The 18,706-nt window shown below is 35.5% G+C and overlaps 1 protein-coding gene across 1 annotated transcript; it reads right to left on the bottom strand.

Moving 5' to 3' along the window:
* Positions 1-5,798: 5,798 nt before the first annotated feature.
* On the bottom strand, positions 5,799-10,271 carry LOC107274002 (pro-resilin). The gene is made up of 4 exons (XM_015752712.2): positions 10,233-10,271; positions 7,647-8,072; positions 6,529-6,793; positions 5,799-6,315 (listed from the first exon to the last, which is right to left on the bottom strand). The coding sequence occupies exons 1-4, from the start codon at positions 10,245-10,247 to the stop codon at positions 6,221-6,223; spliced, it is 801 nt and encodes a 266-aa protein (XP_015608198.1). The 5' UTR covers positions 10,248-10,271; the 3' UTR covers positions 5,799-6,220.
* Between the last annotated feature and the right edge of the window lie 8,435 nt (positions 10,272-18,706).

The raw sequence follows: 18,706 nt of genomic DNA, 5'->3' as shown, positions 1-18,706 counted from the left end.
GCATAACGTGAATTATAGATCGTAGGTCGTATAGAGTTACCAACACCAGCTACTAGCTAATATATAGCTCCCTGATACCTCAGACTATCCAATTTCTGTGTATGCGCATATGAGGAGTAAAAGCCCATTAAGGTATTTGCATAGAGCGGTAATGAAGCGGCGGCCCAGAGAGACGAAAAGCAACGGCGGACCTCGATTACCGCAACATTGTTCGAACCACGGCATTGTCTTTGCTCTCATATACTCGCCTGACCTTCTCCATTCCTTTATCCTTCAAGTCGACCTAGCGCCAACCTTCAACCAGACAGATATCTTCTATTAGGTATACCACTATCAAATCAATAAATTCTTTTGGGCTTTTCAACACCCTGCCATATATGGACACCTTTGACGGATACTTCAATTTATGTTGGCACTCTTATCTTGACCTTGCAGCCTTTTAGGGATTAGTTCGCAATCCGGCGGATGAATTCCTTTGTGTGGGAAATTGAGAGTCTAGGGATTTTTTTTATTAGGTCGAGATTTTCCGTTGGTTTAGTAGGCTTTGGTGTTTTTAGATTTTTTCTTCAAGGGTTCCCTAGGGAATTTTATTACGTCTAGGGGAATATGGCAGTTTGTACTTTGGATGATAAGCAATGGTAGCTGTGGTATAGTTATCTAAAGTGAATTTCAGCAGGAGATTCGGTATGGTCTGAGTAACAAATTGATCTGAGAAGCTTAAGAAGGCTGAGTAGATACGATGGTTTATTTCTGAAACTCTACACGATTCTGTTACGGTGAAGTGGCATCTCTTCCAAGAGTCCCTAGGGATAAACTGATGCATTTCTGGCTGAAGGACCCGTTTCACAAACTGAATATCTTATTGCTTGTTATATTCTTAAGAAATCGCATAGCGTTTTATGACTACTTCAATGAATGATAATCGTTGCGTTAGTTTTATTTTGATAAGGGTAATCTAAAAGAGATACAACATAATTGCAGGATTAATAACTTCATAGAATAATATGAAATGCGACATCTGATTCAAGTAACAATTTTGAAAGATGATTGTTTTATTATAAACAATTATATTTTTTACGATGCCCCTAACTAAGAGCTGCCAGTCTAACAAAGCTGCTGAGAACGAAGAATGTTTTCAGGTGGTTTACAGGTATTCGGTATCTAATAATTCTCAAAATTAAAATCACACATTAGGTACTAAAAAAAAGCTTAAAGTTCTGCTTTTTAAAAGATTACCCTATCCAAATATTGAACCTGCAATTTCTAGCAACATCCGCAAATTAGTGTAGATTAACGAAAAGTGGTAGTCTGCGCCAATACTTCGTACATTAATGGACGTAGTTCGCGTGCGCCGATGCAATTAGAGTTTGGTTAGTTTTCAATAATTACGTGTCGAGCCGTAGAGCAATACCGCGGCCATGTCTAGTTTGCCCGTCGAGCGAATAAGTTGACGGAAATGATGGAAATTTTCGTCGAAACTGGTTGTGAATATCAAATTAATTTTATGCCATTATAGATTTACTTGTATTAAGAAAAAAATCCATTTTTTTTAGATTTTCTCATACTTTTTCAGAATATGTTACTAGAAAGATTTTACAACATTTCTTAAAATTTCTAAGTTATAGGCAATTCAGACCTTACAAAAGAATTTTGTATACAAAAGCTAGAATGGTCCATGGAAGAGGCTGGTATTATTCAAATCATGATCGGATGTGATCTTGTAGCAAAATTACCCATTGCCAATTCTGTTTTGCTGTAAGTAATGCATGGTAAATAAGTAGAAACCAATGGAAAACCGTTCATTACCTTTAGCTAAGGAATATTGTTAATGTTAAATTTTTGTTACGGTTGGCGGTCGGAGAAACAAAGAAAGTGAAATTCGAATGAAGCAAGAGAGGCGACAAGTTAAAGAAATAACAGTGGCTCATGGCGATTAGTTATCACCCTAATGTTGTTTACATATTTCAGAGTATTTAATTCTGAAATCTTAATAAGCACAGAACATTATTACAGTACAAAAAAATCTGTAATTATAAAGTCTCAGAGAAATGATGTTTTCTGTATTACATTTTATTCCGTACTGCAGAAGTATGCGAAAATTTAATTTCTTTTAAATTGCATAAGTTATATTCAAACTATACGTTTCACAATTTACGAAGTAACTTTAAATGATTTTGAGTAAATTCGGAACTGTTAGATTCTTGTTTGCAAAATAAGTCTCTCGTGCGTGAGAGAGATGGAAATCAACATAGGTACATTGTTGGGCAAACAAAAATAGAGAAACTACATATTTGCTACATACTATATAATTTCAAATTCCAACACCGGCGATTGCCTTCTGCTACTTAAAAAGTAATTAGCGCCACTTCTGCGTTTCTCATTTGTGCTCCTCGTTAAGGGCTGCTTATAGGGACTTTAATTGGCTTCTGATTAAACAGCAAAATTTCGGTTCCTGTATGAATGTATTTACTCGCTTTTTTTTTTAATAAAATTTTTCCCTTCGTTTATAAGCATATGTGACTTATATAGCAAAATCAAGAGATGAAAAGTTATAATTTTAATTTACGACCAATTGCTTACCAGTTAATGACTGTTAATTACTAAGAATAATTAGGTCGAGGCAAGTCATGTATTGGCGTGGGTGGTTAAAGGGCTTACGTGATGTAAATGAAAATAAATAATTCTTTAGTGGATAAAGAAAACATATATGAAGTTGCTCGAGGAATTTTCTTTAGCATCCTTCTAAGGATAGTCAGGGGTTGGGACTGGCTTTTTCACTCTAACGGCCTTTAAGGGTTCCTCGCCACGATAGCTCACGTGCACTACCGGCATATATAACCTTGTTTACAGATACAAATCGCTAAGGGTTGGAAAACCACCCTCTCCTTTATGTTGTCGAGTGAATTCGACTGACAACCGTTATTTGCTAGTAGCCAATAAGCTTCTGAAATATTGTCCCACTTTCGGTGGTTTTCTTTTTTTGATAGCCATTGTAAATAGAAAATATATTTCTTTTACTGTCTATAACAATAATCCATCACAGATAATATTTTCAGCACTAGTATCTAAGTAGGTGATTGTAATATCTGTTCCGGAATAGAAGAAATGAACGGCATTTCCGGCGAGAGGGGTATGAGATTCTTATGGACTATTGGTAACATTAATTACTAACACTGGAATACTATACAGCTGGGAACATCACTGTTTGATTTCACTAATTGAATATGAAAATGGATTGTGTTAATTAATAGGGTAAATATTTACATAAAAATATGATTTTATTATTTATTATTATAATCAGTTTTGTCTTTTTTTTTTATTTCTTTACGTCATCGTACCACGTTTATATAAAGAGGGTGCAAAACTCGCGTGCCAAATCTCACCCCGTTTCATCCACGGTCTCACCCACTTTCAACGACCCCTTTATATTCGCATACTCATTTCCTTCAAGAGAGAACGGTTGAATGGAGATTGCCCCTCTCGAGGGATGCATCTTGCACCGTATGCATCGAGGGGTGCACTTTACCAAGCACGACGCATTGAAAACTATCCGAGAGTTTGTACAAAGGGTAAGAAACAAAGTATGCATACATTTACTAGTATTTTGATATTTTTTTTTTAAATTTTTTTTTAAATTTTTTTTTAAATTTTTCACGAATATAAACTCATTTGCCTAGAAATATAGTTTAAACTCTTATTCTGTTTTTAGTTAATCGTTATCATTACAGTTTGAACCATACTCTCTTCTTTCTGTAAAAAACTTTTCCTGCGATTAAAAAATTTAGTTTATAAACATGTAATACTAGCTGTTGTTTTAGTTAAATCGAGTCAAGATGCAGTCAGACTAAATTTATGACCACTATAATTTTGCTGACAAATACCAAAGTATTTTCATGTCCTGGGGCGCTCGTGAACTCACGAGGGATGAGAAGTGATTCCAATTAAACCAAAAGCGCCCGTCAAATTGTGTAATGGGCAAAACCATTTGTGCAGGTTCCCTATTCGTAACAGTCGCCGGTTCTTAGCACGCCTAGCCGTCCCCATTTGGTTCCCTTTTGTCAACCGGAACTTCCTACTTAACCCAATAATATCCGCTATACGTTGCGGTTCCCACTTTGTCCCATAAATTCGTACAAGTTTCTAGGATTTCTGCATGGTGGCATATCCCTAGATACGTGCGTCTATCTATGACGCTAGGTTGCAGCACTGAGAAACGCCATAGGCCAACCGCCATAAGCCTTCTTGGTTCATAGAGCGTAAAAGCTTTTACCTAGGGGATAGTTTCCTGCAGTGAACCATAACAGGCAAGGGTTGACGGTACACAAGAAATTCTTGGCTTATCGCGCATTTACGACAAATTACCCTCATTTCATATGATTCCTCCAACCACCTCAAACCTGAAGTCTCGTAGGTTTAACCTGTTTCAGACCCTAATGGCTTCGTCCAACCTCACCCAGGTTCAGTCACCGGTGTTTGAAATTGGTGTTCGAAATTATGTGATATCTTTGATACAGTCATTTTATATATATTGATTGTTAGAGTCCTTGCATATATATGCATATACATGAACAGTATAAAATCATAGGTACTCAGATACAATGTTGTCCTGGTCTAGGGAGTTTTACTTATCATTAAAATTCCCTAGGCGAGTATGGGCTAATACGTGTATATAACGAAGTGCACTAGGGGCTTGCGCAAATGCGGGTAAAGTCACGCATAATAATTCTTATCTCATTTTACATTGTGGGAATATTCCCATTGGATTCGTGAGCGTCCTGGTGTTACGTAACGATGTTATTGTGACGTTGACTATTAGAGCAACGATGATCTCTGCGACAAACTACTAAGATTTGGTAACAGTGCTGGTTATTTTTTTCTTTTTTATTTATCAACTGTTGGTAAACACTAATTATCCGATAAGCCGCTCTTTTATTGGAGAACTTAGACTTTAGTTAAGACGATTATTGGATTCTTTTGGTCATAGTGAAGAATGGTACGAAAAGGGGATGGGAATTCGAGTTATATATATATATATATATATATATATATATATATATATACTGGTGCCAGTCTAGGAAATCCGATTTTAGTTTCCTCTGGTAATACTGGTCGCCATGGTGCTATGTTTATTTGTATTTCAATGCCCAGGAAATGAACAGCGTTGAGCAGTTTTCGCCTTCGGGTGAAAAATCGTTGTTTGAAAACAAAAGTAGAATGGTACATGTGACGTATTATGATTTGTACAGATTCACATTTTAAGAGTGACATGCTGTTATAAATATCCCTAGCCAGGTGAATTTTAGTTGAAAATTCTTGCGATCAAGATAATTTTTAAATTCAGGGGACTCTTTTATATTGCATATATAAAGCGATGGCACCCCGAGGTTCCTATTACGTCAAAGACTTTTCCTTTTCATTATTTTTTTCCTCAATTTTTTATTGTCAACCAATGGCACTTTTTGTTTGCCAATTACAGAAATATAGTAGTATATGCGAAAAATATAGTAGTATCATTAATGAGCGAGACATAATTTTATAGTGAAATCGTGCATGGAACTGTAATCAATTTTGCATTATGAGAGATAAGAATAAATTAGAGGATTTAAAAATGATGGAGTAAAAAAGAAAATGGCATTTGTATCAAATTTATTTATTGACGGTATTCATTAAGCGTGTATTTTATACATATGGTAGGCAACAATTTCGAAATGATGAATATTTAAATTCGCGCAGAGATAAACACAGGCGAGTATAGCAAGGAGCGTACTTATGCTGAGACAAATGAATTTTGTCTGTTATTACGTATTATTATTATTATTATTATGAATATAGTAAGCGTGCGCAACACGTTCGTGACGTACGGCAAGATATATATGTAAATATAATATAGAAAGGTATAGTATAGAATAGTATATATAAAATAAAAGTACAGTAGAAAATATATTATTTCACAAAAAGCGTATGAAACATGGAAGCGTTTGTCATTGATATTAATATTAAAATTTTGATGTTTTTACTCTAAATTCAAACACAATAATTTTCACGTATTTCTTGATTAATCTATACAAAAAATTATTAGTTTTGGCCAAATGCTAATTTCAATTAATTATATAATTATTGGTTGATAAAGATACATTTGTTTTCGTTAATTATAAAATTAAATTGGTACGAACTATGTCAATTTTCAATGACGTCGATGATATCTTGGATGTTTCCAGTATCATTTTCCATATCCACCGGGTGGCAAGTATTGATTGGAACCACCGAAATTTCCAGATCCAGTACCGAAATTACCACCACCGCCTCCAACGCCTCCTGAAATTATGTTGTACAAATTTTTCTTAGTAAATTTCGAATGTTATTGAAATTTGGAAAAAAAGATAATAACAATATACACTTTTTCAAGGGTTACTTCATTTTCGTACTAAAAGCATCGTGTAAAGTCATTTATTATCTAAGAATTTATATAAAATTCTCTCTCTCTCTCTCTCTCTCTCTCTCTATACATATATATATACACACACTAACCTGTCTGATAACCACCTGCGCCAAAACCACCTGGAAAACCACCCCCTATATTTCCCTGAGGATATTGTGCTTGGCCTTCGTACTGAACATCGGCATTGTAACCGTTTACATTGTCCGCTGTATATCTGACTATTTGAGTGCGCGAATCCGGCAGAAGTACGCGATATTCGCCAGTCACGGTGTTTCCGTCGCTGCTTTCCTGTTGAGAATAATCATTTCCGCTTGGCGGATCCCGCACCTCGTATTGGAAGCTGTATGGTTGTGGCTATATATATAAAAAAAATAGTTTTTTTATACTTTGGATCTAGGAGTCCACAGAATTATAAAAAAAAAAAAAATTAATTTTGTTGTAGTTATATTTTTTTGCGAAATTTGTTACCTCCAATTTTATAAAATAATAACTTCATTCTTTAATACGTTCACGTACCGATAAATATTTACGGCTCGTTAGAGAAGATTATTTTCATTGTAAATTTTTAAAATGGCTTAGTGGAAATCAAATGTGTTATTTTGTTACTGACAGTCAATTCTAGTGTACTGGCTGACCGGTGGACTGGAAAGAATTTTAAAAAACACGATTTACGGTTACTTTATTTTGTGTGAGATTTCAGTAGCTTTTTGAAGTTGAACAACTTTTGTTCAATGAGTAATTTTTTTATCCAAAATATTCTATATGATGATTAATTAAAACTTTAACGTTTTCGTATTTCAAAGTACTACCAGGAAAATTAATACAAATCTTTTGGTTAATTATTGGCTTTTTTACATTTTATGCGTTTGAATTTTTTTTCTCGTTAGTGCATACTCTCAACTGTTTTACGGTCTACTATCCTATTATTTCTAGTCTGATTAACCGCATTTTACTTCAAAGTGAAATTTTAATTGAAAACGGATGAAAATGGCAAATTGATCGTCCTTCAGAATATCAATGACAATAACAGATTTTTTTTCTAATTATTCATCGACATTCATAGATTAAGTTCAACAAGTGGAAATAATGTTCCTAGTGATATTCGCGTAACATTTTCAATTTCCAATATAATCCCATAATTTGTATCATATATACTAAATATATGAAATGACGTACAATATCAACATTCGATAAAGAAATTACTTACTCTGCCATCGTCCCCATTGTAACCACCCTGATAGCCATTGGTACCACCTTGGTAACCACCGGAACCCTGAAATCCTCCATTACCCCCTTGATTTCCGGTATATCCTGGCGAACCATACGTAGAAGAAGGTCTAGTAAAAGCACCGGTTCCGCCACCGGTACCACCAAATGATCCAGCACTGCCGAATCCTGGTGCTCCATAAGCACCAGTCGGACGTTGAGAAAATGCACCACCACTACCAGGTGTTCCAAAACCTCCAGAACTCGTAACAGGAAATGCATTATTTCCTGGTGAACCAAAACCACCAGTAAATCCGTTTCCGGTCGGCCTGTTATACTGGTATCCATTTCCGGCGGTACCGCCTGGCAACAGGCCTGCCAGGACTCCACCATCAAGACACGACAGTACCAGCGTCAATCCCAACAGCTAAAAGATCATGACGAGATATAACATACCAAATTAACTAAACTGGTTTATTGCAAACACTTTGCATGTCTTTTCCAAATTTTCAAATTATATTGTGACAAAGTAAAAGTATTTTTTTTTAAATTACATATTTCGTGCGAAATGCCTTTCTCAATATCAAAGGGATCATTTACAGTGTAATTTGAGCAGGGCCTTTCCTGTACACTCAACCTCGTCTTGTGATAAAGGAAGAAAAATGCAATTAATTTACAAGGGACAATGTATCTACATAGTCACAACAAGGCTTCTTTGCCGTTAAAAGTAAGCCGTGTATAATATACAGTAAGGTAAATCAAGCGGTATTCATCCCTCTCTTTCTTTCTCGCAGAGTTTCTTCAACAAATGTTTGAGGTGGAACAGAATCGTCGGATATTTTAAAAATACTACCACGGGTCTCTTCACCTTTCTCAGCATAGCCCCAGCACAATTATAGGGTACAGTATTAGCGCGAGTACACCACCATCAGGCGGTTCTTATATAAAGGATTGCATTACGCGAAGAAAATGAGTCAGACAAAGAAGACACATATTTTTAAAGAATTTTTTTTCCCTTTATTTTGATGATGAAAAAAAAATTATCTCTTGGCTTACGGTTAATTTTTAGATTTAGATATCTTTTTTTTTTCAAAATTATAATTTTCCACTGCATTGGGAATTAAAATGGAATCTTTTCATAGGGCAATATTCTGTGGGATATGCTTGAACTTTTTTCTATCTCCATGGCCATATATGCATGATCCTTGATTCTTTTTTTAGCCGTTTCTTTTTACTCAAGAAGGGTTCAATTCGTTTAAATCGGATGTATGGATAACGAGTCAGGCTCGTTAACCGAGCGCTGCCTGTTATCCCAGTTATCCTTCCATATTCGTATATATACGTTACGAGGAAAAAGGGATAACAAGCGAGGATGATGTAGAAAACCGAAGTAGGATTTTTATCAATAGAAAAATTCAATTCGTTGATGGCGTTGTTATTTTTACATTGAAAAATTGTCTGTGATTACATATGTTTTTCTATTTTTTTTATATCCAGAGTTAAAGTGGTAGATCACTCGAGCATTTTCAAGATACGGATCTGAATTTTGAATATGTTCTTGGCAGGTGCTTAACGTCGTGCTTGCAAAATTTAAAAATTATTTTCCGTCTAGTTTATGAGATATACGAAATGAAAATTGTGAAAAATGCACTCTATAGATATACCTCGCTTGTTGAAATAGCAATATTCTTTTCGAGATATCTTAGCCTTCCAGGCGGTGAAAGTAGATAAAATTTCTAGGAGATACTTCTTTCACGTCGAACATAATTATGACGATTTTGAAATTCAAAATATTGAAATTTTTTTATCATTTCTTGTTACGCTATTTCAAAAATATGTCGTATGAAAATTTAAAAAATTATGAATCTCTGTCCCTCCGCTTATCCCAAAGGTAATATTATAATAATGTTAGGCGAACTACCTTAATGCGTGTTTCCCTTTTTTGGAGGAAATACCATGACAGAACCAACTTTAGTTGAAAAAACAGTTTTGAATTTTCCTATACATTTCCATGGGGATGTTCATTATATGTAATTATATTTTGATTTATATTTTTTTGGTACATTGTCCACTCAAATCCGCGTCGCGTAGATTGAACGTTGTTATAATTACTATACGAAAAGAATGATGTTAGGTCGGTAAAGCAGTTTCTACGTTTCCCTTCCAATTTTAGACATTTTTCTTATATTCTTTTTTCTTTTTAATTTTGAGCCTTGTTCTCCATTTTTACTTTCTCACGGGAGCCACCACCCTTTTCATACTCTCGCAATTTCCAGGATTTCCTGCTTCTGACATGCAACAAATTATCCTTGGTAACTTTTGCGTCCTCTGGTAGCAGTTTATCGTTTATTTTCCTCAGTGCATTATGATTATTATATTTTTTCCTTTTCAATGGAACTGAAATTTTTTTGTTTCATTTTTAACTTTTTGTCGACTAAGCAAAAAAATTATATATCATCCCCTACGAAATTGTATCGAACAAATAATATTAATTTTATAAAATTCTGTTTGTATATCAGAATTTCTAATTATGTATATAACGCATAAAACTATACGGATGTATATTGTGTAATAAGTTTTTACCAACCTGTAGCCGATTCATTTTGCCGGTCGACTTGGGAAGAGTCCAAACTGAACTGATGAAGATGATCCATGTTCTGGCTTATATACTCTGCCGATTCTTTGTTACAGTTTATCCGTTATGTCTTACGTGGATGTGTTTGTGCGTTTGTGTATTTGCAGGCTTATGATGCGCGTTAGGTGCATCGGGATGAACAGGATTGGCTCTGGGTGTGGGAGGGCATCGTGGCTAATAGCGAGAATGCAAGAGATGCATAAGCCCAAGACGCAAATCTTCCCTTCACTCGAGAAGATGCACTCGCGGAAGGAGATTATGACTGCCAACAGCCAGACAACTCTTAATCAGGTTTCGCGTATACTGGGATTCTTAAAAAACGAAGATTATTTTGAAAATATTTTTTGGAAATTTTCTTTTGCTTTATGCGCTTAGAGGCGACAATTAGTTAATTGTGATGGTACAATTTTGCATGAAAAAAATACAATTTTTAAAAAATTAAAATTGACTTATGAAAAACCCACAATTGAATTTTGATGTTATGAACAAGATATTTGAGAATTTCTTCAGAGAGCTTCATTAGTCCTAGACTAGGGGTTGTGTAATAAACTATATTCCCTAGAGATTAATTCACCCCGAGCTTTGACTTTGATGTGGTATAGGATCTTACAACCCCTATTTCCACATACTTGATTTCGTATATGTGAAAATCCCTGTGTGTATTATACCTGGCCCAATTGCAAATTGTTCACAATGTACCTTAGCAAATCCTCTACTGCAAGACTCTCAAATTCTGCGACATAGCGGAACAAGCGTAAATCTGAAGCAATGAAGTATTCTGTAATGAATTTCAAATTAGTGTTATTAAAATGCTGTAACGGTTGTTCAAAAATTGTTCAAAAAATTCTCTATCACTGTTAATTTAACGGTCAAATCGTATATTATATAAATAACTATATTTTATAAAATGCATAAAAAATTGTTCTATATATATTTTTCGAAAAGTTTGTCCGATAATATTTTACGTGTTGAAATTCTTCGAATCTCATAGTGTAACTAAATACGTTTTTTAGGAACTTGTATCGCGCCCTTCAAGAACAGTCACTAGACAATAAATAAAATTGCGTGTCAACTGATCATACTATTTTAATATAAAATGTATTAGGCACATTTCAATAAACGAAATTCACCGATGAATAATTCCTACTGATTTAAAAATCGGTTAATTTCACTTCTCCGATTTTCAATGCGTACATCGCTAGTTAAAACCTTGAGTACATGCACGTCGTGAAACAGCAATCATAATCATAAAATATCATTTTACAAAATACCATACAGATAATATGGTTCTGGTCATATTTTGTACTATTACCCAAAATGATTTTGTACCGCTTGGACTACGTGCATTACGATATCTACAACGAAATTTCCATAAGCAAATTATCGCACTTCCGGTAATTCAAGCATATTTATTATTCATGCTTATCATATTTAATGGATATCGAACAATCATGCGCCGGCACGTACCAAGCATTGTCGTTTACACACACAAATTTCCATTAGTTTTCCACTAATACATTTGTTTACGTTTCTGCTTCCTGCTATCAGATGGCGCCAGTGGCGTTCTTCCATAAGGATGTTACGTCTAGTGAATTTCTGGAAGACGCTGTAGGGTAGAAAATAACATTGCTAGAAATTCTTGTGGTCATCTGTGAAATCTCTTCGCTTCTTAATGTCATACGGAAAGATAATTGGACTTGTCTTTTATAATATGAGTTACGTTAGGTTATATTTAAGTGCCATTTTCTCAAGGAACACGCGTTTCCGTGATAGCAGCATAAATTCTTGTGTATACCATTGCTATCCGTGGACCTCTCGTCATTTCTGCCGTACCATCTCTAAATGGGTTTGAAGTTAGTTGATCATGCTGGGCGAATGGGATTGGTCTTGTTACTTCACGCATCGAGACAATTACTTCGCATTGAAAGCACGAGGTAACGACTAATTACTCGAGACGCCTATGAGTAACGTGCAGACATTCGAGTACGCGTGTTGCTTGATTGCATCCAGGGACGTAATCTACAATTTTATTTTGATTAATAAAACAGTCATCTTTTTTATAACCACTCGTTACCTACCAGCAATATATTTTATTCTTCATTTCTATCAATTTTATTCATAAAACTTTCCTAGATCTTGTTTTTTTCTATACTGAGTTTTTGTAACAGCTGGACTTGCTTGTACTACAAAATTCAAGTGGATCGACGCACTTTCGATTTTCACCTTTTTTTTTAAGATTGTACCTGAAATTTTACGTTATTCCACTTTGAGTAATTGAAATAGCATGAGATTTGTCTTAAAATCGTAACACGATGTCGAATTATAATTGCCTAAGCTCTATTGAGAAGCACGAGTTATTTTATAGCCGTTTAATAAATTTTGAAAATTGTTGTGGCAGTAGAACCCCTGTGGTCGCATTATCGAATCTAAATTCCTGACCAATGCATGCGTCCCTGCAAACATGGACCCCATGAGCCGAGTCTAATGTGGATCTCGGCTAGAATCGAGTGTAAACGACTTTACGTAATCGTAACTGTAAGACGTAGTCATAGCACGTTTTTCACTGGTGTACTAACTTAATTGGTATCTCCAGTTTGTAAATACCACCAAAAATACCCTGTAAAGGATTCCGTGCAGAATTACACTTCGAAAATATATATTGGGCTCTAATAAAGAAAAGACGTATTTCCAAAAAAAAAATTGTATAAACCCTCTCTGTTACGTCTCCCCCATATCCCATACGTTACGTATACCCGAATATAGTAGTACAGTTAATACCAAAAATAAAAACTCAATTTTATCCAATCACTTGATTAATCTAATATATTAATTACAGGTAAAGAGAGATGTTGATATAATGTTTAATGAAAATTTCCCCAAACTTCATCCCTTGGACCGACGTATCAGACCATTTTGGTAAAATCATTGCAGTTTACAACGTGTTACCGGTGTACTAATTACAATTAGGTGGTCTCGAGTTCATTACCGTGTCTGCGTAACTAATTGGCTAGGGACTGGAGAGATTGTAAATTATTCACAAAGTGGATCGGCAGACCCGCGAAAGCACCAGTACGGTTCACTATCGAACTCTGAATATCAAACCATGATAGATATCTATCCCGAGGCAGTTTCCGTAAGCGTAGCGATTATTATAGGCTGCCAAGACCAAGAAAATCGTATAGGATCGATCTGTCGAATGGGGTTACAAAGTCTAGAGAATTTTCGTGTCTAAGAAACTGAGTGAAATTAATATCAAACTCGCCCAATCGTTCCTCGTTACGAAACATCAATATGTATATGCTTGAGATGAACTCAAATTAAATCGCAGCAATAACCTGGGCATTATTAAACATAACCTTAACCAAGTGACACTTGACGAAAAATTAGGTAATACCTAATCATTCGTTCGTATAAAATTAATCATTCGTATCTTTTATGACGTGAGCATACGTTTTTTTATATGGTCCACGCTGTTTGCTATTGGCCACTTGGTTTCATGGAGCACGTGAGACGAATAACACACGTGACGGTACGTGCCCACGTGAGTGTACCGGGAGTTCAGTTTCCTGTCTAATGGAGTGGAAAAGTGGGGTTTTGCCCTTCGCGAAGGAAAAAAAAAATGCATTGGTAAGGAAAAAAAGGGGCTAGTCAATGGAATTAAGTCTATCAGGCAATTGGTCATTTCGTCTCTCTTTTGAACGGTCTTTCGCTCCATTTTTTTTCCTTCTTTTTTTCCCCTCCTTTCTCATTTTTGTGAAGCTGGAAAAGCTTCGGCTTCGTATCCTCGTAGAAAAGTAGAAAGCACCAGGGGTGCTCCAATGAAATATGGAAGCGTTAAAGTTGCAATGAATCATCGTGCAAAAGCGCAAAACTCTTTTTAGTCTCTTTCTCTTTTCCGCCCGACGTACTGACAATCTTCTTGTCCCACTCTTACTCACTCGCTCGACCATTCTCTCTTATATCCCATTTCTTCCTATACATACGTATACACTCCTGTGTTCTCTCGTTCTAGCCACTTTCAACTCTCTTGGCTCTCCTACTCGTATACCTAGTAACACTTCTCCCAGACCCCTGCATATGACAGTGGCGAAGTAGTTGTTTCCCGTAAGTGCCATCCAGACTCGCCATTTTACGTACGTATATTAAAAGCATTAAGTGTCATAATTTTTCTTTTTGTTTTTGGGTTCCACACCTGAGTTGCCTTGATATCCCCCAATTTTTTAACCATACCGAAAACTTTTTTCCACTTTTCGAAATTTCTCTTTCCAACCCCTCCCCCCAGCAGTAACATATATCGGTATATCTACTTTTTATTTTTTAATATTTTTACTACAAAAACCAACCTGGTTCATTTTTTAAAATCTTTTTCATACATACAATTTAAGTATACAGTGAAATGTCAAAAGTCATAAGAAATTTTTCGTACAGGTGACATACGATTCTCATAGCTCAAACGTTATTTCATTGTACGAATCGCAGTCACGGACGACCGAGGAACCTTAAGAAATTTGCAGGACAATGGCAGCTCGTTAGAGTTTCCATCCTAGTATCAAAGCCGTTCTCACGTCGTTACATCCACTTAGTCCGTATTACGTGGCAAATGCGATCCGGTAATTTTCCTAGTGCCGGTGTGTGTACACGGTATGCCGGGCACATAAATTTTGCGTGCATGTACATATGAGTTACATATATCTAGATACACATGTACCCAGTAAGGAACATACACATGGCCAAAGTCATCCTTTCATTTCGCACTTTATATAGTTACGTCAGAGAGTCTGTGTTCAGACTTAATTTTTTTTTCAAAATTGCGATCGTCCTCCCTGTGCCATTAAGAGACGATAGAATGTGTAAAATGACACGTAAGAGTAGCCAAGATTAGGCACGTTGCAAAAGGGACAATATCCTTATGGTTTAGAATGAACAAGAGTCCCCTGGATTCAATAACGATAGTGTTGTTCGAAGCATGTATATGTATATATGTACATATATACTTATAAATTAGAATTTTTTTTGATAATTTGGAAACGGGTTAATTAGGCTTTATATGGTTCTCAATAAAATTGTTTAAATGTGTCCCAGGCATAATAATATAATACGTTAAGGTAAACCTCGAAGGAAATTATGTGTTTCAGTTGGGGTAATTTATTAAAGTTGAATTTCGCAAGAAATATTTCATGCTGCAATGCAATTAATGCGTGTACGGCTAATGTGTTCTTGCCCAATCGTATTACACGCCCGTTTTGGCATCGACGAGGAAATGGACAAAAGTGGGAAACAAACACGCGGATGAAGCTTGCGTCAATTCAATGTGACGATAATTTAAAATTGCACGGTTCAAATTATCGGGGATGGTGGCCTAGGGAATTTTGTGATTGTAGGGAGGATGCTGTAACAGCATTGCGCGAAATTATTACTATGAATTGTGATTATTTACATGGTGTATAACTATATATATTTATGGTAGGCAATGCCAGAGCCAGTATACGCAATTCGTGAGTGCGTAAGTGAATGCAGGAGTTAATGTGACTGGCAGGTAGGCAGTTGATAGGACTGTACGTTTACGTGCTTGGAATATGGACAGTCGCAGGCAGAATATTTACTACTGGTTCATTGGATTATAGGGATATTTGTGGTCAGGGGGAAAAATTGTACGAAGTGAAATTTAATATCTAGACATTTTTGATGTGGGGAAAATTCAAGGGTGGTTATTCTGTTTTTTCATTGAAATGACATTGTCGATATACGTATATAAGAGAATCTGAGGAACTTACGAGATAATACAATCCAATAGTGGTTTTTGGAGAAACTAGAGATTTTTAAAAATATTATTATAGCATTTTGCAACATGCGTTTATATAATAGTTAAACATCCAATTGGGTAATATATTTAATTGCATGTAACCCTAGTCGACACTTTTCTCCGTAAGTCTCAGGCTTTGTATAGGTTCCTATTGGGCCAGTACAGACTCAACTAGGACTACGACTAGCCCTTTATTTTTCTAATGAAATTTCTAGGGGAATTCATTTGTATAACGTAATATTGAAATATACTCATTTTGCACATGGATATTCCTGGTTGATCATTTATATTGGTTTTTATTTGGATTATCCAGTGAATTTATTAATGGATTACATACGTGCTTAATTGATCTAGGGAATTTAGGATTTTACATTTATATTAAGAAGGATAAACATATTTATATGTTCTTAATGTTATATTGTAGTATACGTATTTCACTCGTTTTAACAATTGGGACTGACTGTACTTACTCAAGAAATTGCACTGAATTATAACTGAAAACTCTAGTTCTTAAACATTAACTAGTACCAATAATTAATGTGCATAAAGAAGCAACCGATGATCTACAATGCAAAAAGAAAACAGATATAATATCTCAGAAGGAAGTTATTAAATTAATAATAACCTATAGTAGCATCGATAATTCACTCTTATTATTCCGCTAGTGAGTTACTTAACCCAGACTTAAATATCCCTATGACGAAATATCTATATAGTGACTGCCATAAAATCCTCTAGGCGTAAAACGAAGCAAAAGTGACCCACGATCCCACTTCTTGTAGTAACTTCATCACAACCTGGATAAACTTAAATACGTGTAATATTGATAAAATAAATAGAGGCATTCAGTGTAACGAGTAGTGGCCTGTAATCCAAGTAAAGATCAATTATGATCATTATCCAATAATGCCAACTGCGAAGTAACTGAGTCAAATTCGATGAATATGTACTTGTAAAATCATCTCGCAAATGACGTCTAACTATAACTTAACCCAATCCATGTAAACCGATGTAAATATAGATATAGATATCTGGCAGTATAACACGTCGTACAAAATTAAACGCGAATCACAGCTTCGCATCGATCTCTACCGTGTTTTGCAATCCGGTCATTGCAACAATAATGCACCAGGATACCACGAACCACTTTAGCAATGGAAGTCATAGCACCGTGCAATTTTACGATGATTAACGGTCCCTGGTAAATAATCGAGTACCCAGGGAATTTGATTGTAGCCAGTAGTGACATTGTCTTATAAATTGTCCAGTATGTACGAGTGACGTCATAATACGTACCAGATGACTTTTTAGGTCTGCATATCTCCAATACATTTACTCAGAATTATTATGATAATTTTTTTTTACAAAAATTAAATACCTTTCTTTTACTTCACGAAGTTAAAAAAATTGACTTCCGTCCTCCTCTTCATCGACGTTAATTAATTATTTTTAATAATTACTTCATTTTTAGATTTTTCAAGTTTTAAATGACCCTCGTCTCTCCTATGGTAAAATCCTATAGTGTTAGGTTAGTGGGAATTCCTCTGCGAACCGGTGGGGAACCTCGCTGATTGCTGACATTAATAAATTTTCTTGCAAAAAGCGACGTGTCGGTATGCAGCTCCGTGCTGTTTAATTATACGACTGGATGGCCAGAAGCGGATAATTGAATTTGAAATGGCTTGCCCTCTGGATATTTGATAGTTTCTTCTTGTTTTTCTCAACCCCTAGTATTCTTTCTCTCTCTCTCTCTCTCTCTCTCTCTCTCTCTCTCGCTCTGTCTCTCTCTCCCCTCTCTCTCTTTCTCTCTTATATCACCATCATCTCCTCAAGACTTTTCATTATTACTTTTCTTAATTCTACCCACAACCAAATCTATTTTTCCTTCACTTCTTTTCCACCTATAATTGCTTCTACGGTAAAACCGTACTATTCCCAGAGATTTAACTCGGTGTTTTGTATTTTCATGCTTCTTGTTATTACTCAACAACCTGGCTAACAAATGATAGACAAATTTACGCTAAACACTTGTGCACGATCGTTTACGATAGTCTATCGTGAGGCGAGTAAGAGGAATAAAATAATGATTGCACTCTAAATGAGTGCATATCTTGCACTTGTGGTGTATACCTTTCTCGCATGGATCATCCTGTACCTATGTGCATGGAACAAATTGCACCATGCACTACGTTTCTATGTATCTACGGGATGCGTGCTGTTCGCATTACGTGAACCTATTTCATACTTTTTTTCTATCTACACTTCTTTCTTACTCTCTCTCTCTCTCTCTCTCTCTCTCTCTCTCTCTCTCTTTCGTTCTTGGTCATAAGCTCTCTCGTTTCCCTCTGCCGTAGAACCGTGATTTCAGGCCGTCTCATGTAATGGAGAAAGTACACTTCATTCCGGCTACGATAACGTTCTAGTAATCTTGTATAAAAGACCTCGTGTGTTCATTGCAATTCGTGGGAAATTCTGTTGGAACAGATAATTTTTTTTATTTTTCGGATATGATAATTTTGAAAAAATTAAATATTTCGAAATCTATTTCATGAATTTCTTTAATCCATGCAATATTTACAGGACGTCAATTTGGGGTTGATAATGGTAAGTGGGAATTTTTTGT

The sequence above is a fragment of the Cephus cinctus genome, unplaced genomic scaffold (assembly GCF_000341935.2).
Source record: "Cephus cinctus unplaced genomic scaffold, Ccin1 Ccin1_scaffold1978, whole genome shotgun sequence".
Lineage (NCBI taxonomy): Eukaryota > Metazoa > Arthropoda > Insecta > Hymenoptera > Cephidae > Cephus > Cephus cinctus.
This window is presented reverse-complemented; position numbering and strand designations above follow the sequence as displayed.